Source organism: Myxocyprinus asiaticus, chromosome 18, assembly GCF_019703515.2.
Source record: "Myxocyprinus asiaticus isolate MX2 ecotype Aquarium Trade chromosome 18, UBuf_Myxa_2, whole genome shotgun sequence".
NCBI lineage: Eukaryota > Metazoa > Chordata > Actinopteri > Cypriniformes > Catostomidae > Myxocyprinus > Myxocyprinus asiaticus.
Window position 1 is genome coordinate 31,049,775 of NC_059361.1, and position 23,552 is coordinate 31,073,326.

At 40.5% G+C, this 23,552-nt stretch overlaps 1 protein-coding gene across 1 annotated transcript in view; it reads right to left on the reverse strand.

Moving 5' to 3' along the window:
• Nucleotides 1–23,552, reverse strand: part of LOC127455892 (cadherin-13-like) — a 570,343-nt gene that overhangs the window by 326,689 nt on the left and 220,102 nt on the right. Inside the window, exon 5 of the mRNA XM_051724064.1 lies at nt 6,128–6,280. Coding sequence (XP_051580024.1) covers nt 6,128–6,280 — 153 coding nt within the window. The remainder of the gene's footprint in view (nt 1–6,127; nt 6,281–23,552) is intronic.

Sequence of the window (23,552 nt, forward strand, 5' to 3'; positions counted from 1 at the left end):
GTTCCCATGACCCTTTTTAGGGATCAGGTGGTGAACCTGCGAGCGCTGCCCCAGGAGGAGGCAGACCCAGCCCTATCGTTGCTGTGTCCGGTGTGCACTTTACACATCTATTTGGATCATATGCAGAGCTTTAGAATCTCTAAGCAGCTCTTTGTCTGCTTTGGTGCACAGCGGAAAGGAAGCACTGTCTCCAAGCAGAGGATCGCCCACTGGCTCATTGATGTCATAACTATGGCATATTACGCCCAGGACATGCCGCCCCAGTAGGGCTACGAGCCCATTCTACCAGGGGTGTAGCGGCCTCCTGGGTGCCTCTCTAACAGACATTTGCAGAGCAGCAGGCTGGGCAACACCCAACACCTTTGCAAGGTTCTACAACCTCCATGTGGAACTGGATTCGTCCCAGGTAGTGGCACGCAATACAAGTGGATAAGCCTGGGATAGCCGGCCGGGTGTATCGCTTGCACATAGCGCCTTCCACCTCTTCTGAGCTGTAGACGTGCGCCATTAATTCCCAGTAGTGTTCACAAACTATGTTCCCTGGTTGACTTCCTCCGAGCCCTGTGGCAGTCGAGTTTTCTGAGAGACTCGCTGCCGGCCCAGTACACGTGCTAAGAGTCCTGTTCTGGGGTAGGTGCTTCGCATGTGGCTGTTAAGGCAAACCCAGTGCGATGTATATCTTCTGCTAATTCGTTTCCCTGTTGGCAAACTGCGTCTTCCTTGGGCAGAGCCCCTCTGCCCAAGTCCTCTGCCCAAGTCCTGCCGCGGTGTCCTCCCCTTGGGAGGGGTTCCCCCCGACTAGACCTGGCGGTCCAGTCAGATAATCCCCCTTCTTTTTTAGGGAGTGGAAAAAAAGAAGGGGAAAAGAGGCCACGACTGGGTTAGCCTGTCTCTATCTTTTGGGTAGTCGACTTGACCCCCAAAGGGCCGTTCGACACTCATAACTATGTTGGGGAGGTTGCGTGTCAACCTGGTGTGCTGGCTACAAGGCACACAGTGGTCTGCCCGTCACACACTGCCAGTTCATGTAACACAGTTCAGCCAGTTGTGGCATTTCGTATAGGGACCCCTAGTGTCACTACATCGACACAACATCGAGTGAGTGACAGATAGGGAACGTCATGGTTACTTGTGTAACCTCCATTCCCTGATGGAGGGAACGAGACATTATGTCCCTCCTGCCACAACGCTGAACTACCCGCTGAAATGGCCGGACCTTGTCTCGGCTCCTCAGCATAAAACCTGAATGAGTGGTTGCATACCAGCTCCTTTTACACCCGTATGTCCGGGGGAGTGGCATGCAAATACCACTCGCCAATTTTCATTGGCCTTTTAACAAAGACCAGAGGTGTCTCGGGCTCCCAAGAGTGACCCCTAGTGTCACTACATCAACATAATGTCTCGTTCCCTCCATCAGGGAACGGAGGTTACACAAGTAACCATGACATTTTGTGGGTGATTGCTAGGTCTGCGCAAGGATGCGATAGAGCCTGTCCCTCCAGCCGAGATGAGGAAAGGGTTCTACAGCCCTTACTTCATTGTGCCAAAGAAAGGCGGTGGGTTGCGGCCAATCTTGGACCTGCAAGTTTTAAACCGGGCCTTACACAGACTCCCATTCAAGATGCTGACGCAGAAGCACATTTTGGCATGCGTCCGACATCAAGATTGGCTCCGGCGGTAGACCTGAATGATGCGTACTTTCACATCTCGGTTTTACCTCGTCACAGACCCTTCCTACGCTGTCTCCAAACAGAGGCTTGCCCACTGGATTGTGGATGCCATCGCTATGGCATACCAAGCCCAGGTTGTGCCCACCCCTTTGGGAACACGAGCACACTCTACAAGGAGTCTGGCATCCTCGTGGGCACTGGCCAATGGCGCCTCTCTAGCAGACATCTGTAGAGCAACAGGTTGGGCAACACTCAATACATTTGCAAGATTTTACAATCTCCGGGTTGAGCCGGTTTCGTCCCGTGTTTTGTCAGGTACGAACAGGTAAGTTTGGTAATGCGGAACAGCTGGCCGGGTGTATCTCTTGCATATAGCACCTTTCCCCTCCGTGAGGCGAAGACGTGCGCTTCTTCTCCCATGCATGTTCACGAAACGTGAACCCTGGATGTCCTTCCTCCCTAGACCTGGGGCTCGTGAATTCGATGGAGGAATTCGCAGCCGGACCCACTATGGGTACTAATAAGCCCTGTACTGGGATAGGTGCTCCACAGGTGCCGGTTACTCCGGTAACCCCCTGTGATGTATTTTCCACGGTACGGTCTCCCTGTCGGCAGACCCGCGTCTCCCTTGGGCAGAGCCCTCTCTGTCCCCGGTCGCTGTGTTTGTAGAGCTCCTCCCCTTCCAGGCAAGACCTACCACCGCGCCTCTTCCATGTGCGGCTAGTGAGCCCACGTGACGTATTGCCACATGTTACCTTTCCTCCGGGCAGGATGTGGTCTCCGCGAGGTTTTTTTCCCCTGAAAGAATAGGAAAGGAAAAGAACACCTTGCCCGGCGCATGTAATAGTGTTAGATGGCCCAGCCGAATCTAATACTCTGTGGAGAGAAAACAGAGAGAGAAAAAGCCGCGGCTGGAGCGACCTGCTCCCATGCTAGTTACGTCACTTCCCCCCTCTGGGATGTGGGGAACTACATAACGTCTTGTGGGGCATTCGGGGAGGTTACGTGCGGACTGATGCTCCTGCTATTATGCACACAAGAGCTTGCTTGCACCTGCATTACAAGTAGCAAATCATGGTTCAATGCTGTGATATACCTAAAGCTCACTGGCTATTTAAAAATTAAAAACCTTCAACATGTCCCACCCAAACTTCCTGTTTCAAAAAGAAATGCATCAACACAGTACAAAAAACTGAGCTTATTAAGCATTTTAATGAGGTCTTTATATTTTTAAAACTTAAATGCTTTACCCTAATGTATGAGCAACAGTAGTAGTGATAAAGGTACAAATTGATATTCTTAAATCTCAGGAAGACAGAGGCAACAGATGTAAATAAAAATGTGGTTAGCATCATTCCTTCATCAAGATAGGAGCGTGTGAGCATTAGTGCTGTAAAATGCCAGGCTTTGATGTCCATGCACTTGCCAGTTGCTTTTGAGATTGCGGGTAGTATGGATGTGAGAGAAATAGAGATAAAAAAATTTAAATGTCAAGTGCTCTGCCAAGTAAGGGCTTTGATCTCAACTGGGGTCAGTCTACCTATGCTTACCCTTGTCTCCAAAGCAAACACAAGCTTTACCACAATCACCTGGTCCAAACGCACACATACACACATTTGCCCAGCCAAGTTTGAGGTGCCCTAAGCAAAAACTGTGGTCCACAAAAGAAGCAATATTATGTAGATTGATCTGTTATTCCAAAACCCCTTTTCTTTTTCTTTTCTTTTTTTTTTTTTTTTTATTATTAAAAAAGCAAGCCAAAGGCGACAAGCTAACATTGATTGCTTAAAACCATCATAAGCACATTTTATCAGAGCATACCATTGGGGCAAACAAAACGGAGGGAGAAAAACATTTTATTGAAGGTGTTCCTAGCCAGACAGGTGGATATCAAACTTGAAGTGTTGCTTTAGATCTCCTCTACAGGGGGATAGAAAAACCTGGTAAACCATCCTTTATCTGCCAAATGACAGAGGACGCAAAAAGACAGGGAACAAGAGCTCTTGAATTATTGAATGAAAGCACCGACACGCTCAACTGAGCAAACAAATCAAAGGACTCGTATTGTCTATCTCGTTATCTGGAATTGCCATAGGGTGGTCCTTTCTTTTGGCAAGCATTCTCATATTGACAAGTGTCACCTTTTCCATTTAAGCTAGCTTCTTTGACTTTTGCAAAGCTATCAGGCAGATAATCTGATAGATAAACTGAAGCAAGAGTTTTGAGACTTTTAGTTAGACACCCAAACTGATAGACCCAGCAAACACAGAACATTACCCTAAAGTTAGCATATGGTTGCTGTTTGGTTATTTATTATTTTATTTTATTGGGAACCAATTCCTAACATTCTAGAAATATTATCTTTATATTTTGTGTAACCATAAACTAATGTTACCAGAACATTCCAGGAACCCTGGAATATATCTGTTGACCAATGAATTTCCATGACTTTTCCATGCTTTTCCAGTCATTCATGATTTTTGAATAAGAATTTTAAAAACATTTGATAGAGAGAAGTAACTGGTAACACTTTACAATAAGGTTGTATTTGTTAACACAATTTAACTACAATGAACAATATTTTTACAGCACCTATTAATATTGGTTAATGTTAATTTTAACATACATTAATCCTTTTTAACATTAGTTAAAGGAATAGTTAATCCAAAAATGAAAATTTCCTCATCATTTACTCACCCTTATGCCATTGCAGATGTGTATGACTTTCTTTCATCAGCAGAACACAAACAAAGATTTTTACAAGAATATCTTACCTCTGTTGGTCCATACAGTGCAAGTGAATGATGCCAACATTTTGAAGTTCCAAAAATCACATAGGTTAGCATTAGGTAATCCATATGATTCCAGTGGTTAATGTCCTCAGAAGCGATTTGATAGGGATGGGTGAGAAACAGATCAATATTTTATTCAATTTTTACTATAAATTCCCCTCCCTGCACAGTCAATCTGCACTTTAACTTTCACTTTCACATTCTTCTTCTTGTGGTTTTGGTGATTCACATTCTTCATGCATATACCCCCTAATGGGCAGGGAGAAGAATTTCTAGCAAAAAAATACTTAAATATTGATCTGTTTCTCACCCACTTCTACTATATAACTTCTGAAGACATGGATTTAAAGACTGGAGTCTTATGGATTACTTTTATGCTGCATTTATGTGGTTTTTGGAGCGCTGACATTTTGGCACCCATTCACTTGCATTATATGGACCTAGAGAGCTAAGATATTCTTCTAAAAATCTTCATTTGTGTTCAGCAGAAGAAAGAAAGTCATACATATCTGGGGTGGCATGAGGGTGAGTAAATGATGAGAACATTTTCATTTTTGGACGAACTGTTCCTTTAAGGCACTATGAAATAAAACAAACTAACAATGAACAAGTGAATTTTCATAAATAAACAATAACCAAGATTAATAAATGCTGTAAAAAATAAAAAACAACGTTCATCATTAGTTCATGATACTTAATGCACTTACAAATGTAAAAAATGCAACCTTGTTGTAAAGTGTACCCAAGTAATTTCTTGTTGATTAAATATTTTAGGGTTGAGTATAACTAGAAAAACATTTGACTTAACTTATCCATTACTTTTTAAAGGAATAGTTCACCCAAAAATAACAATTCTGTCATCATTTTAAAACCCTCATCATTGGGTCCAAACCCATTTTACTTTATTTCTTCTATGGAACATAAAAGGAGATGTTAGGCAGAATGTTATCCTCAGTTACTATTCACTTTCACTGTAAGGAAAAAAGATGCAATGGAATTGAATGGCGACTGAGACTAACACTCTGCCTTAAATTCTACTTTTGTATTCCACGGAAAAGAAAAAGTCATAAGGGTTTAGAACAACGATGTGGGTAAGTAAAATATTTTTCATTTTGAGTAAACTATCCCTTTAAGAATTGATTAAATTCCATGACTTTTCAAGACCTGGAAATCACAATTGTATAATTCCCTAATATCTCCAGGTTTTTCTTGACCATGGGATTCATATTGCTAAACCAAAGCAAGTAAAAGACGTGAAGGAACTGTCATGTTTGAACATACAAACTTGCAACACACATTAGCTGAGTGCTGTCTGACAGGCCAGCTGACAGCTGCATCATTGATCATACATGCGGAGTGTACAAAAACTGCCTCCTCTAACTGTAGTCATACCTCCTGTAAGGCAGTCGGCTCCTCTTCGCCGAGGCTGCCAAGGAGACACGAGTCATTTAAGCCATTAATCGTCGTGATGCATGTAGTGAAGCAAAACATATTTTCTTTTCGATTAGGGCTGTACAGTTAGTTGTGTGACTGTCTAATATGACTTAAATAAACATGAAGTTGTCACATTGAGCTCTTTAAGTGAAATTGTACATTAAGTAAACACACACTGTAGCTTTCAAAAGCAGCCAGTATTGAAAAAAATTATTTTAAAATGGCACTCACATGATAGTACGCAATGGCCTCTCGGTCCAGGGCTCGACTAACTGCGACCTCTCCCGTCAGTCGGTTAATGCTGAACACGCCCTTTGGGTCTTGATCTGCTCCCCTTCCTGTCAGACGGAAGATGTGGTCTTCCTTCATGTCAGATGAGATCACCTACACGACAGAATGATTACACAGACAAAAAAATATTAATTAGAAAATTTGACTATTGTAAAAATAAAAAACAAACAAAATACTATCAAAAATACCTTTTTGTGTGTGTGTGTGTGTGTGTGCACCAAGTCTTTACTAGAATAAAATGTATTAGGTTTCACAACTGAGCACATGCACTATGGTATACAATTTCAAATACATGTGTGCAATAGATAGTTTTGCGTATATAGTCTATATTGTGTATATTAAGCAAATTTGTATTTATTTATGATGTAGTATTTATAACACGGATCTATGGAATGCTTAATTTTGACTGGTCAATCGCACCCTGGAGTCAAATGTTTTTGTATAATGAACAATAGTTTTACTAAACTGTCTACTTGACCTTTGACCTAGGCAACCAATTGTCCTACAAAGCTATGCTAGTTTCATGTCTCTCATATAACTCCATGGTCTCTCACATAAAAAAAATATCAACTAAAATCAATATTTCAGTTCCTTTTATTTATGTATTTGCTATATAACTGTGTAACAAGATGGTTAATGTATATTTTCTTTATTTCTTCCTTTCTATAAAGTCATTAATGAAGGTAGTAGTATGCAGACATTAGTTGTGCATTTAAAAAAAAAAAAAAAATAGTGTCAGAAGTACTCACATGCGACTGGATAAATACAGCAAAGTCCAGTGTGTTCCATCAGTGTAGCAAGTTAGAAGCAAAGAAAAGAAGTAAGGAACATTAATGAAACACACGCACTCACAGGCACAAGATATAATGGTTAAGTGTGAACATAACTCTGCTTGATCTCACATTTTAAATAAATCTAAATGTGATTTTGTATTTATTATTTATTTATTTATTGTCCACTGAGTGATGTCCTTGTAGCCAATAATGAATACACTGCAATAATTAATAAACCATGATATAACACCACTCTCCAAATGACTATGTTTACACAGTGTTTTAATGTACAAACTGAACCTTGTAAATGAGATCCATTTGTGCATATTAAAACATCTTTTCTTCCAGCTAGTGTGACCAGTGCTACCACCTGTGGTTCATTTTGCTTTTGTGTAAACTATTTTTTGTGCGAATTAAATTGCTGCAACTTTCTTTGCAAATTAAAGATTCTTTATTATCTTATTATTTTAAATATAAATGAACAACAACCCCTTTAATTAGCCCCTTTTTGTGAAAAAGCCTCTCAAAAGTTATTTTTGTCAACAGCTACAAACCCAAATGCATGTATTGTATCACAGAGGCTGCCCAACCTGAACTCTCCCATATCTTGTAATTAAGCTTAATACGAAATATCCCATTTAGAAAATTAATCCAACCATAGTAATTGTCCACACGAAAAGCTCCTGTTAGCATTATTTATCTTTCCCACACAGATCCTTTCTGCCAGATCATACTCTAATACTGTTTTTTCATCCTTTATAATTACAGGCTCTGTTAACCCTGGGAACATTATTATTCTGAGAAATACATTGAGCGGTTTCCCCAAGACTTTGGCGAGCACAAATGCAGGCTTCACTGAAGGCGGCCTTCAAATCCGAGTGTATTTACTGTTGCCAGCAAACAATTGTGAAATTGCAGAATTGTACAATAAGGGCAGTCCTGTTTAGAGTACAGGTGGGCTGTTAATGCTAAGTGTAACATGGACTAAAGCGGATCATAAAAAAATGAACTAATCAGCCACACTGACATGAACACAAGCATATATGTGCAACACACAAACATGTAGGGAAAGATGGGGTAAGTGCCCCATTTACGAACAATGTGCATTTACTTTTTAACTTTTAACATATTTAGATATATGTTTAGCATGCACAGGATGATGATGCATCATCCTATATATATCAATATATATATATATATATATATATATATATATATATATATATATATATATATATATATATATTTTTTTTTTTTTTTGTATAAGTGCACAGGTTATGTTAGATCCTTGAGGTAAGATGCCTTTCTCAGAATTGGGGCAATAGACCCCAGTGGCATATTGTTTCTGGTGTTATTATTTTTTGTATTTATTAATTATTATAATTAATGGGGTTATTGTTAAATAATTCCATGCATTAGGTGTATCATATTTGCTATTTATTATAACCTTAAGGCTAATTGAGTGGAATTCAATCTATGTGATTTGGTATTTTACATTAAATGACAAAAATAAATTATTAAGTATGATATTAGATGTATTTTATACATACTGTAAAATTTGAATGACACCTGTAACAAGTTTATCCTCTGGGGCTTCTTGGCCCATGTGGGGGGCCCCTTTTCATTATTTAAAATTCATCACCACACAAATCTAAATGCATTACTGTGTACACAAATCTCCCATCAACACAAAGATATTTAAAGGGTAATATCCAACATACCAGACTGTCACATATCACTATTTTCCAATGTCAAAATTTATCAGTTAACCTCAAAACAATCTCACAGATGTTGATATTCATAAGAAATGTCACGATTAAAAGGATAAATGTGTTGAAATGAGACTTAGGGTGCTTTCACACTTGGTTCGATTATGATCTAACATGGATTTTCTTGATAAAAAAAAAAACAAAAAAAAAAACATGATCATGCATGGTAACAGTTGCATGTAAAATGGCTAGAAATATTATTTTAGCTTAGCATAAAGCTAAATGTTCACATGACAATTTATACAAGTTTTATTTATATTTTTGCTGCTCCAAAGTTACTTCAAATTTACTTCTCTGTCTGCTTGTATTAATGTAAAACATCTTAAGAAAGTGTATCACCACTGTTAAAATGCTCTTAGGATCGCATCATTTATATGGATAAATAACTTAATAGACTAAATATTAAATGGAACAAATAACAATAAAATCCAAAGTAATCTCTTCAGTAATCAAAATACTTATTGAATGCAACTGTATTCTGATTACTAACGATTTAAATTGTAACTGTAGTGGAATTAAGTTACTAATATTTTGTATTTTTAATACGTAATCAAATTACATGTATTCTGTTACTCCCCAACCCTGGAAACAAACTCGGGTTCGGTCCAAGCAATCGAACCAAGTGTGAAAGCATCCTTAGTGCCATTTTTGGTCAAGAGAAAAAGGCTGAGGGGTCTTACCCTGGGGGCTTACTTATCTATATGAGAACATAGCATAAGCTACTTTCAAAATAAAAAATATTATGGAATAATATTCAAACCCTAACCCTAAATTAAAATATTATGCTATTTTCTTTTAATTTTAGGGTGAATACAGGAAAGTGGGACAATATCTGATCATTCGTCATTGGCGTTGTTTTAAAATATGATCTGAATTGCTACATCAATGTCATCCAATACTAGTTTAGGATGAACTTGATGTATGCTTTGAACTTGAAACAGACACATCCACCCACCCACCCACACTACATCCACACACACAGGTTGTTTTCCACATGAACATATACTGCATGGCCAATTATGTATGCAATGTAACCTCCTTCAAATGCCTTCATTGTTCAACAAATGCATGTATAATAATATATAAGTATTGTAATGTAAGCCATTTGTCTGTAAATACAGAACAGCCTGAAAGAATTGCCTGTTGTTGCAGGTTCTTCCCATAAACACTACAGGCAGGAAGTCCAACAAACAATTTCTTATAGTGCAGTCACACCTGTGAGACAGTCATGATGGAATCCCACAGCAGGTCAGCTCTAATGAACGCCACTGGCTAGTGCTGGAGAATGAGGCAAAAGATAAGAGTTTGAACTATAGTATCCCCTGTTCACAGCAGCAGTTCCACGCTGCGAGACTCCATCAACACATACTCAATGCTCTGTTTGTCCCTGTCCTTTCTCTATGTCAAGTCTGATTTCCAGTTTTCCTCCCACACTTTTCCTTTCATAACCTGCGAAGAACTCCTGAATGGTTTCGGGTACGTCTTGTGAGTGGTTGCTATGGAGCTTGTTTTTCTCCAGCTACACGTCACACACAGCTACACTATCGATCTGATAGAACAATAAAACACAACTTTCCTCTTAGTGTTCAAGATGCTTTATTAAAGGTGTGATCGTCTCCTGCAGTGGGAGAGGAAAGATAAACAAAGAGGCGAACAGAAGAATCCTGGCTCCCGGGAAGGTGCTGATGCACAAAATGAGATGGATGGTGGGGGATGTGTGGTCAAATGTGAAATGTACAGTGTAGGGCAGGCCTATTCAACTGGTGGCCCGCAGACCAAATCTGGCCCGTTTGACATGTTCAGTGGCCCGCGTGAGGTGTTGTCTTTTTGTGTCTGTTTTGTGTCTGTTTTTCAAATGTTTTTTCTATTTAAACTTGCGCTAGACGGACACCGCCCCATATCTCAATGTTTTTTCAGTGTCTTGTGCAGGAGTGCCCCATTTTTAGAAGCTTTCAGAGTTTGCACTGCAAATAATCATTATCTGTCATTTTGACGGAATGGGAAGATTAAAGAACTAAAATCATGGCCGACTGATAAGTATGAGTTCGGAGAAACAGAAAAGTTATATTCATTAATTTGGTCAAGAAAACATTTGATTTGTCAAAAGTTTAAAGCATTGCATCTATAACAAACTTTACTTTTGTTGTTCAACATTTATTTAATTTTTTTAATCAGTCTGATTTACTTTCTCTGTTATGGCACACTATTCAAAGCACTTTTAGTTGTTGTTTTTTGTTTTGTTTTTTGCTGAGTTATCTGAATATTTATTTATTTTTTCCTTGCTAGAAAATGTTTCACATGATAAAAAATAAATAAAACTATAAACACAGATGTTTTATCTATATAGTGAAAAAAAATATTATAGGCCTACTATACAATATTTTATAGAAACTTATCATTAACAAACTATTCTGGCTTGGCCCGCTCTGCCCACTTGCCCTGAAGATTTTTTCCATCTAGCCCACTTGTCAATGAATTTCTGCTGGGTCTTCAGCTGCGCTTGTACTCATTACCAGTGTTGGGTACATTACTCAAAATTAATCCACTACAGGTTCTCCTCTAAAATTGTAATCAGTTTACACTACTAATTCATTTAAAGTAAGGCTGTCGATTTAACATGCTAATTTAGTGTGATTAATTTTATTAAACATAACGTGTTAAAAAAAGTAAATCAATTAATCATGCCCCCAACTGTACATCAATTCTGTAATAATGAATGTTGCTACCACCAAAACAAATCAAGCTTGATATACCACCTTGATGCAGTAGGGGGCAGTCAGCTCCAGCTGTACAGGCAACACACCTTAACAAACCAAGGAGCAGGCAGCTCAGCATTCGACAGATGAAGCGTTCAATGAGAGTTTGACCAAGCACAAGAGAATGCTAGGATCTCAAGTTTAAACTAAGTTTAACTTGACACAGTGTCCTTAAAACACAGTGCTTAGGACTATAGGTGCTGAAAAGTAGTGAGACGGGATGCAACCAAAATGAGAAACTCCAAAAGCGTACATAAACCAACAATTAAAAATAAAGCAGAGGCAAGCAGGACAAAAATGTTCAGGGTATGAAATTAGCACCCACCAAATTCTGTTCATCTACCCGCCACTGCGCAACCTGTAAGCTCTCGGAGTGACATACAACAAGAAATGTCATTAGCAGTGGTGTAAAGTGACAAAGTACAAATACTTATTTACTGTACTTAAGTAGCTTTTTTCCAAATTTGTACTTTCTTGAGTATTTAAATTTGTTGCAACTTTACTTTTACTTCGCTAAATTTTTTAGCCAAACCCTCTTGTTACTCGATACCTGGATTAAAAAAGTTTGTCTCATTATTTGTGAAAAGAGAGCAGAGAGCAGCTTAAACAGCACACAGTGTGTTTGATAGACAGCAGCCAGCATGAGCACATACACTCATGCATTCTGTATCAGACCAGTGAGGCGCACTGGAAGAAACACTTCCAAACAAAAAGATAAGATGTAATTTATCCTAGCTGTGTTCAAACATGGTGGTCTGAATGTATTCATCACTGTATATAAGCCACTGAATATGAGGAACAATGAATGACTCTTCTCTGATGCTGTGGATGATTACAGAAGGTGTGTTTACCACATGATTTTGCTTTCTTCATGAATGATGTTGAATGGAAAATTGGGTGCCGTGTCGACTCAATTTGGTACCCGCTCCCTGTTTGTCGGCTGCTTTCAACCTCTCACATGTGTGCGCATGTCTGCGTGTGCTGTAAAAAGTGCTCATTTCGAGTTGCCACCCATCCATGTTTTCCCAGGATCGTCCCGGTTTTTGGCAGTCTGTCCTGGAAAAATAAAATTCCATTCGCAAAATGTCCCAGAATTTAAACAGATTTTCTTGACACCTTTACCCGTATCAGCACTTGTTTATGTGAACACTATTCAAGAAGACTGATAAAGACTGCCGGCAGGCCTTCCCTGCCTTCCACGACCTGGGAGGGAGACAAGTGGAGGGAAAAACAAAACAACAAAAAGAGGAAAGGAGAGGGAAAGGCCAACAGGGAGCGATAGTGAGAGAGAGAGAGGAGAGAGAGGAAAAACGTACTCGCCGGTTCCCAGATACACCGTTGCCTGGTCCTCAATCACTCCTCCACCCTCTGGCTGCTCCTCCCCAGGCAGACCAGAGCCAGTCCTCCGACCCCTGGCGGACAGAACGCCCCTCCGTATTTCGGCGGCCGGTAGTGAACTCCTCTGCCCCTGGCAGCGGCTCTACCGCCCCAGGTGGTCGGCAGCGAGCCCCTCCTACCCTCATGGACAGCGGCCGTTCTTCCGACTCCGCCGTGTTTTGGCGGCCTATAGGGAACTCCTCCGCCCCTGGCAGCGGCCCCACTGCTCCAGGCGGCTGGCACTGAGCCCCTCCTCCCCTCGCAGATGGCGGCCGTTCCTCCGCGTCCAGGCGGTTGGTAGCAACTCCTCCGTCCCCCAGCGGATGGCCGCGGTTGCTCCTTTGGGGTGGATGGTAGTGGCGAGGACTCTATGATGGCGCATCCCTCCTCCTTCCCGGGCTACGGCACCAATGTAACAGGGTTCAATGGAAAGGAGGAGGCAGGAACCGGACGAAGCATCAAAGTAATGTTTTAATAAACATAAACATAAAGACACACACAAACATAAACGCATACAGGGCAGCTGCCTGTAGCTCTCTCTCTCTCGAACTGCCGCATCTCGTTGCACCAATCCCTCTCCTCAGCTGATCAGCCCGACAGGGGGCTGGGCGTGTGTAGTCACGGCCCAGCCCCGCCCTCCTCGTCACAAGATAATACTTCAGTGTAGTTAGGCCCTTTTTTAATAGCTTGTATTGTAGTAACTATTTTTAAAAGGGTAGCTTCAACTCAAAATTGCTCAGGAACAGAATAAGTAAATATGTTGAATTTAAACATTATAACATTATTGATATTATTGTTTAAATTAATTATATTCTGTTCTTGTTCATTTACATGAACTATAACTTATTTTCTGAATAAAAGATCTGTCCTTATCCTCCTGCGTCTCAGCTTTACTTATTGTATACTGAACTATTGATTTATTTGTATTATTTATACATTTTTGTAGGGATGGTACATGAAGACAATTTCAGCCCAAAAAAAAAAGGAAAAAAGGAAAAAAGAGACTTACTTCAAATTTACTTCTCTGTCTGCTTGTATGAATGTAACACATCTTAAGAAAGTGTATCACTGCTGTCAAAATGCTCTTTGGATCACACCATTTATATGGATAAATAACTTAATAGACTAAATATTAAATGGAACAAATGACAATAAAATTCAAAGTAATGTCTTCAGTAATCAGAATACAGTTACATTCAAAAAGTATTTGACTACTGAAGAGATTACTTCGCATTTTATTGTATGTAGAGAGTATAGCACATGCTAATTTGCGTCTCAGGTCCCTAGAAAGGCTTTTTACCTAAAATGTTTTTAAAATAAAATAAATACAATTAAACAGAAATAAAACAAGCATTTGTAAACGAGACTCAATAACATGACTTTAAAAATAACAACATGAATGGGTCGCACTTCATAAGGTAAAAGGATTTGAAATTGTAGTACTTTTTGACACTTAAGTATTTTTAAAACCAGGTTGTGGCGAGCAGGGCAGGGCCGAGCGGCGTCTCTGCAGAGCGAGGCTGGGAAGATAAGTGGTGAATGAGTTCCACCTGTGTGCCACACCGGTTTTGCATTCCAGTGAGGGGCGGTGGGAGTATTTAAGGAGAGGAGACAGGGGCAGATGAAGAGAGTGAGACGCATTAAGCTGTGTATGTGTGTGCAACATGACTGCGGGGAAGCAGTGCTTTGGTATTGTCTTTTAAGTTGTAAAATAAATGTCTACATGTTTGTTAAGCCGGTACCAGCTTCTGCCTTGCCCAGCTTGTGTACTCGTTACACAGGTACTTTTTACTTTTACTTAAGTAGTATTTTAATGGGTGACTTTTCCTTTTACTTCAGTAATAAATGTGTGTGGTATCTGTACATTTTCTTAAGTTTGGAAGTTGAGTACTTTTTCCACCACTGGTCACTAGAAACAAAGATGCACACTTGAAGAAACACACTGATGATATTTTGAAGAACAGATAAAAGAAAAGCCATCAATACTCTTGTCTGATTTGTTGTGTATTCAGAGGGTCACTGGCACTCACGCACACAGTGTGAGCACTTCTTACAGAACACGTGCATATGATGAGTTCTAACTATTTTTTCTATGTCAGACATCTCGGAATAGTTTGCAAGAATACTGTAGTCTATGAACGCTGTTGATATTTATATATATTACCAAAGTGGATGGTAAAAAGCGAAAGTAGGTGGTCAAATTTAATTCTCTCGTTATGTTTAATGATATGAATATAAAACAAAACTTAATATTTTCACTTTTAAAGACACTTTTTAGACAATAAAAAAAGTGTCTTTAAAAGTGAAAATATTAAGTTTTGTTTTATATTGCAAATGCTTTAGCCACAATATGATGAAAAAGTATTTTCATATATTTGAATGATCTGAATTATAATATTTATTAGGGCTATATCTTGGTGGTAGATCTAAATTTATTATCTAAATAACCTTTATTTGGGGGCCTTTGTCAGTAAATTTTGGTCTGTTAAATTGGTAAATTAATTATGATTAATTTGATTAAATCATGTACTTAATTCAAAAATTAAACATTTTAATCGATTGACAACTCTAAAGTTACTGTAATCTGACTACAATTATTTAAAATGTATTCAGTTACACTACTTTACTAAACGTAATTAGATTACAGTAACTGATTACTTTACAATTAATTGGCACACATCAGCATCTCATGCAATGCCAGCAATTTTCAGCAGATGAGTGTGTTTTCAAACTTTCTGAGGAACACATGGAACTGTTGGAAAGTGACTGGACAAGTTTAGAATGATCAAGGCTACCAAAGGGGCGCAGAGAGGGTGCCTCACTGTTTGCGGTGCATGCACAAGCAGTGGCTTATTTGAAAATACAAACAAACCTGTATACAAATACACACACAAACCTCCACACAACCTCCTTTGGCTTTCTTCACAGTTATAAGAAGATGTCTGTGAACAGGTCTCAAGGAGATGCTCACCTAATTCTATCAGCTCTCATTAGGAGCACAGAGGACATGAAAGAGCAGCTGTTTCTTGCCACTGTCTGCATATGACAAGGAGGAGGGACCTCCAACTACAACTTCTCTGACAATAGAGCACAGAAGGGGAGGAGAGGAAACGTCTGCCCTTTCCACTGTGATTGCTCTCTGTTGTATATGCCTTGCAGTAGTGTGTAATCTCCCTTCATTTATGGATGCTTGGCTTTGAATGGAAATTGATGTCAAAGGGACCATGTCTCAAACACAGAGTACTTAACTTTCCCATAGAAAACAATCCAACTTTTTTAGTGATGCTTTCTAATGGAAGCATTATCACGATTATTCATACTCAGGGTTAAGGATTTGAACAAACCCTTGATCTGAAGTCTCTAACTTTTCAGCACAGTTTGTGCTACATACATGAATTATACCTCAAATCATGCAGCATGTCGAGGATAGGGGTACTATTACTTTTCTAAGCTTTTAAGACTTTTCGCCTGGTGGACAATAACATAGGTGAAAAAGACCCCAATTCTTATATTGAAGGAAGGACCCAAGCCATATCTGGGGGCCAGAAAATCCAAGTTTACGCTCATGCAATCGGTGTTTGAAATCGACAACCGTATTTAATAACAGGTATGACTCTCAAATTTCAGTGAAGTGACAGACAGCTACTGTGGTTGTCCATTCCATTCATACAGAATAAATCAACCAAACACGGTCTCAAAATTCGGTTGTGCTTCCTGTAAATTTAAAGTCACATTGATTATTGAATGTAGTTGTCACTCTCTTTCATAACAAACTGTATGAACAGAAATGCATTGAGCACTCCAAATAAGAATGACAACTGCATTCTGCTGCTGTTTGAATTTAGCCATATAAATATAGCAATGGGCTTTTTCAACCTGGGTACTGTTGGGTCAGACATGTGTAGATCAATACTATTACTCCAGACTATACGCTTGTCTCGATCCATACTCCTTGATTGTTATATGTCTTTTATTTTTATTCTGTATTGTTTTATTGTTTGGTTTTTGTTTTGTTTTGTATATCTGCTTGTTGTTGCTTATGGAGTGCTTTGAGCTTGGGAAAAACACTATATAAGTGTCACGTTCCGTCTCCCTCATGTTTTCCTCTGACTCTTATTTTGAAGTTTCCACCCGGACTACATCTCCCACAGTACACTACCCTCATCACTACCAGCTGTTCCTCATCATCCTCACCTGTCTTTCATTCCCTCATTAGTTCCTTTGTGTATATATACCTTCCAGTTTTGTTCATTGTTTGTCAGTTCTCGTCCATGTAATAGTTGTGATGGTTTGTTTATTTAGTTTATGGCACTCCACGTTATTATATATCTCCTTCATCTTCATTAAAGTCTGCAAATAGATCCATCGCCTCTTCATCTTCACTACCACAACTCATGACAATAAGTTGAACTTACTATTATTATTATAAGTATAGGGAGAGTAAGGGGCTGTTTACACATGTTTTGCATGCATCTGTGCACTGTCCATCAGAGCACATATCAGGTTTGGCACTTAAAACATTTTTTTCCCCCATTGGTTCAGAATACTATGTTGCAGACAGTGACGATTTGATTATTATTTTTTTTTTTTACTTTAATGTTAGTGCTTTTATCATTTAAACATTATGTATTGTGTATTACAAAATGGTTATTGTGCACATCCCAATCAACCACCTAGCAACAACCAAAAACTCCCTAGAAACCACCCAGAACACCCTAGGATTGTGGTGGCGACTTCTGCACTGGCAAATACCACAAAAAAATGTAGTTTTAAAATAGTCTTGTCTTTGTTTGCTTAGGAAAACAGTAGCTAATATTGTGGATATTAACGAGAAAAGCGTACACACACACAAAGCTCTTATGTCCTTCATTAAAAGTGGCTTTTGTTGTCAGGGGAGAAAGACAAGGAAGTTAGTCGACAGAGTAGAAACCAAAGAGAAAGATGTTGTCACACTCCTAGAGTACATAAACAGACTTCACAAAAATATCCACAAAGAGCACTTAACAAACTCTAGAGCACTGGAACTCTCCCTGTCTCTCTCTCGCTCTATCTCTTCACGAGAGACACATTTGTTAATGCAAAGTCAGAGAAGAATTAATGAAAATCAGTACCCAGCAGTATCTGACTATGCTGCACAGACATACAGACAGTACACATACACACACACACACATGTTGGTGCAGCTATCATTATGAGGACTCTCCATAGACATAATGATCTGTATACTGTACGAGCTATAGATTCTGTCCCCTAACCCTACCCCTAAACCTAACCCTCACAAAAAAAACTTTCTGCATTTTTACATTTTCAATAAAACATCGTTTAGTATGTTTTTTTAAGCAATTTCAATTATGGGGACACCAGAAATGTCCTCATAAACCACATTTATAGCATAATACCCTTGTAATTACCAGTTTGTAACCTAAAAAAAGTCCTTGTAAATCACTTAAACCTGCCCAAACACACACACACACACACACACACACATCCCATGTCACATGTGTGACAATGTGGCACATTTAGTCTGTCTGACTAGTAGTGAAGAGTTTCATCAGCTTTAGAAATCAGTTTTCGTTGTGGGGACATGACTGAGAAAGGTGATTGCACCGAAAGTTGCATACAGGGCCATTTCTAGGCATTGGCAATCTAGGCATCCGCCTAAGGTGGCACCCCCCTCACTTCATACCCGTCGACAATTGTGATCTCGCCTAGGGCACCAAAATGGTCAGAAACGGCCCTGGTTCCACCGTTTCAAAATCAGTTTTTTAGAACTAAAAGGACATAGTTGTTGCAGGAAGTGATAGGCCTAATTTTCAATCATAAAGAATTTAGAGATGCTGGTTCTGATTCTAATTCCACTAAACCATTCTGGTTTCTTAATGGTTCTGTTAACGATGCGATTAACCTAATTTTAGTAATTTTGAGGAACAAAGAACATCTCGGTTACTGTCGTAACCACCGTTCCCTGATGGAGGGAATAAGACATTGTGTTGATGTAGTTATACTTGGGGTCGCTTTTGAGAGCCCCGAACACCTCAAATCTTTGAGAAAAGGCCAATGAGAATTGGCGAGTGGAATTTACATGCCTCTCCCCCGGACATACGGGTATAAAAAGAGCTGGCTCGCAACCACTCATTCAGGTTTTGTGCTGAGGAGCAAATGGAAGAGGCGCGTTGGTAGGTCCTGCCTGAAAGGGGAGGGGCTCTACAAACACGGCAACCGGGACAGAGAGGGCTCTGTCGAAGGGAGACGCAGGTCTGCCGACAGGGAGACCGTACTGCGGAAAATACATCACAGGGGGTTACTGGAGTAACCAGCACCTGTGGAGCACCTACCTCAGTAAGGGCATATTAGCACACGTACTAGTTCCGGCCGTGAATTCCTCCGCTGAATTTGCGAGCCACAGGGCTAGGGAGGAAGGACATCCAGGGTTCAAGGGTTTGTGAACTCGCATGGGAAAAGAAGCGCACATCTTCACCTCTTAGGAGGGGAAAGGCACTATACGCAAGTGATACACCCGGCCAGCTGTCCATATTCCCGAACTGACCTGTTCTTACCTGACAGAATATGGGACAAAACCGGCTCAACCCAGAGATTGTAAAATCTCATGAAGGTATTGGGTGTCGCCCAGCCCGCTGCCCTGTAGATGTCTGCTAGAGAGGTGCCATGGGCCAGCGTCCACGAGGATGCCAGACTCCTTGTGGAGTGTGCTCGTATTTCCGAAGGGGCGGGCACAGCCTGGGCCAGGTATGCCATAGCGATGGCATCCACGATCCAGTGGGCAAGCTTCTGTTTGGAGACAGCGTTCCCTTTCCGCTGTCCGCCAAAGCAGACAAAGAGCTGCTCAGAGCATCTAAAGCTATGCGTGCGATCCAAGTAGATGCGCAAAGTATGTACCGGACACAGCAACGGCAGGGCTGGGTCTGCCTCCTCCTGGGGCGGCGCTTGCAGGTTCATCACCTGATCCCTGAAGGGGGTTGTGGGAACCTTGGGCACATAGCCCAGCCGGGGTCTCAGGATTATGTGAGAGTCACCCGGACCAAACTCCAGGCAAGTATCACTGACAGAGTACGCTTGCAGGTCCCAGACCCTCTTGATGGAGGTGAGTGCAATCATGGGCTGCATGCCCATTGTACACGGCGCCCCAGCCTTGCTTGGAGGCGTCTGTCGTAATGATGACGTGCCTGGACACTTGCTGTAGGGGAACTCCTGCCCATAGAAATGCAAGGTCTGTCCAAGGGCTGAACAAGTGGTGGCAGATTGGTGTGATGGCCACGCGATGTGTGCCGTGGCGCCATGCCCATCTCGGGACTTGAGTCTGAAGTCAGTGCTGAAGTGGTCTCATATGCATCAACCTTAGTGGCATGACCGGCGCCGAGGATGCCATATGCCCTAGGAGCCTCTGAAAGTGTTTCAGTGGAACCGCTGTTCTCTGCTTGAACGACTTCAGGCAGTTCAGCACTGACCGCGTGCGCTATCATCGAGACTGAGTCTAACTCCATGCCGAGAAAAGAAATGCTCTGAACCGGGAAGAGCTTGCTCTTTTCCCAGTTGACCCGAAGCCCTAGCTGGCTGAGGTGCCTGAGCACGAGGTCCCTGTGTGCCCATAGCAACTCTCAAGAGTGAGCTAGAATCAGCCAGTCTCCGAGGTAGTTGAGTATGCGGACACCCACTTCCCTTAACAGGGCAAGAGCTGCCTCTGCGACTTTCGTGAAGAAGTGAGGGGACAGGGACAGGCCGAAGGGGAGGACCTTATACTGATACGCTTGGCCGTCGAAAGCAAACCGTAGGAAGGGTCTGTGTCAAGGTAGAACCGAGACGTGAATGTACACGTCCTTCAGGTCTACCGCCGCAAACCAATCTTGATGCCGGACACACGACAAAATGTGCTTTGGTGTCAGAATCTTGAACGGGAATCTGTGCAAGGTCCAGTTAAGAACTCGCAGGTCCAAGATTGGCCGCAACCCAATCCTTTCTTCGGTACGATGAAGTAAGGGATGTAAAACCCTTTCTTCATCTCAGCTGGAGGGACAGACTCTATCGCGCCCTTGCGCAGAAGGGTCGCGATCTCCGCATGCAAGGTGGTGGCATTCTCGCCCCTCACCGAAGTGAAGCAGATGCCGCTTAACTGGGGCGGGCGCCTGGCGAAAATGTTAATAAAGCATTATATTTTTACATATTGTTTTCTTTCCTAAGATGGAAATAAAGGCATTTTGACAGGAACATAATATATATGGTGTCAAATTTCAGCATTTTCAAAATCTGCAATTAATTGCGATAAAAAAAAAAGAATAAAAAAAAAGAATGTGTTTAATCAAGATAAAAAAATTTAATCGACTGACAGCCCTATTGAAAACGCATTGATTTTGCTATGTTTAACCCTTTCATTCTGAAACACTTTTCACACTGGAACAAGAGTTTCAAAAACTCTCTCTATAACTGCATACTTTGGAAAATGATGATGTTAGAAAACTGAAAACGTAGGTTTCAAACTTCAACGAATTAGTGTGGATGTGGCCTTAGAGTTAGGACAGCCTAAAACACATCCTGATCACCATGACAACAGCTCTGATGCTTCCGTCTGCATTGGTGGAAGAATGAAGGTCTTTCAGGACTGAATGTCAAGACAACCATTAGAATCCAGTATTTATAGCAAAATGGAACAGGTTCTTGATTCCCAACCCTAATTGTGATGTCAGGAAGTCAAGAGTGAGAATGTCCAGCTTAAGGTGTTAAAAAATATATAACACAAAACTGAGCGAATCAATTTCAACAAAGAGAGTTTGTCCAAGACACAACAACAAATACCTCAAGACAGTAGTACTGCACAATGAAAGCTAGTCCAGACACAATTACTAGCAGGTCCGAGAGGAAACCTTGGGACTTTTATCCATTTGTGAGATTGCATTGCTACAGGTGAACTCTCCAAAGTAATAAATCCCCCATAATCCCACTGCAGACTGATGTCAAAGCCAGAAAAGGAATCAGGGCAAATCTGTTTTATATTACTTTTCCAATTCTTCAAACCCCCGTAACCAAAAGTGGATCTCAAGTCAACACCATCCAATGAATTCATCTTTATAGAAATGGCTGGAATAAAACCACTTGCCCTATTGTCTAATTTAACGTGTGAAACACAGAGCGGGGATGGGTGGCACAGTTCCCTTCCTAAAATCCAGTGTCATCAATTAGTCTGAAATGAAATCCCGGGCAAAGATTCGTGGGGCTCATCATCACATTACATTTGTTCCAAAAGAAATATCTCTAGCACTGGCACTGCAAAAATATAATACAATTAAAAATAAGAAAAACAACAAAGAATTGTTTAACTTAAATGGTAAGTTCACTCAAAAATGAATATTCTTTCATCATTTAATCACAATCACCCTAATGTTGTTCCAAGCCTTTATGACTTTTGAAAAATAAAAGTTTAGCTGAATGTTCAGCTCTTTACAGTGAAAGAGTATGGGGACAGACATTGTCTGTCGAGCTCCAATAATGACAAAAAAGCACCATAAAGGTATCATAAAAGTACACCATAAAATGTGTGCGCTCTATTCCAAGTCTTCTGAAGCCATTAGGAACAGAACTAAATCCGTTATTTGCTGAAAATGTTCCCCTCTGCCGCAACTCTCAAATCTTAATCACATTCATATATATTCAGATATGGCATGTGATGAAACTTTGTGTGAGGTTTGATGTCAATAGCTATGTTTCCATCCAAGTTGCGAATTTAATGTATGCTAAAAACCATAATATCGCAAAAACAATGTGCGAATAAAGCCCACGTTTTCATCCCAAGTGTTCAGAAGCACAAAATTGTCACATCCTGAGAACTTTTAGCCACTGTAACTCTTTTATTAATAAAATACTTGCAGTTTAGAGCACACAGACAAAACATTGTAAAGAACTTTGTCAGATGTCTGGGAATGACAGCACGTCACACAGTTCTGGGAGCACTATGTGTGTGCATTCCTCCTTCCTTATGTCTTTGCTGTGCAGATCTATATTTTCAAAAGTGTCAATAAATCTGCTCTTCGGCACAGTTGAAGTTTGTATTCGACTTATTTGCGCTGCAAACTCTATGCAGGATTTGGAGAGCCTAGACACCGTCATTTCAGGATGACCAGAGCAACATTTCAGATGTGATAACTGATTCGCTGGTTAGTCCAGTTATCAACGAGTTATTCGGTTACATCACGTTTATTGATGCGCATCTTGTATTTCTAATATACAGTATTCAATAGAAGTTAATACGGTAAATGAGTTTCCATCATAGTTTATGTGTATTTCTTCTTATCAAATAAAAATGATCTACCCCAAGTGAGCGCATACGTTTTTTATACACATTTTTGAGATTTGGTTTGCATTTTGGTTTTCCCATCCAGCAGTTTTTATGCGATATCCCAAAATGTGCATAAAAATACGTGGATGGAATCCCAGCTATTGATGCCAAACTGCACTGGTTTTGACTTGTCCTTTCTAAATGTAGCTCACCAAGTTAGAATATGTGGAAGTGAGAATGAGAGCTACTGTGAAATTACAGCTCTGCTAAATTTGTGCGTGAAAATACGTACGTGTGAAAATACACACAGTTAGTTATTGAGACCCAGTGTGAACAAATTATTGCTGGCATCATGATACGACTTCTTTGGACAATAAAACAATAACAAATTTCTCACTAGAATTA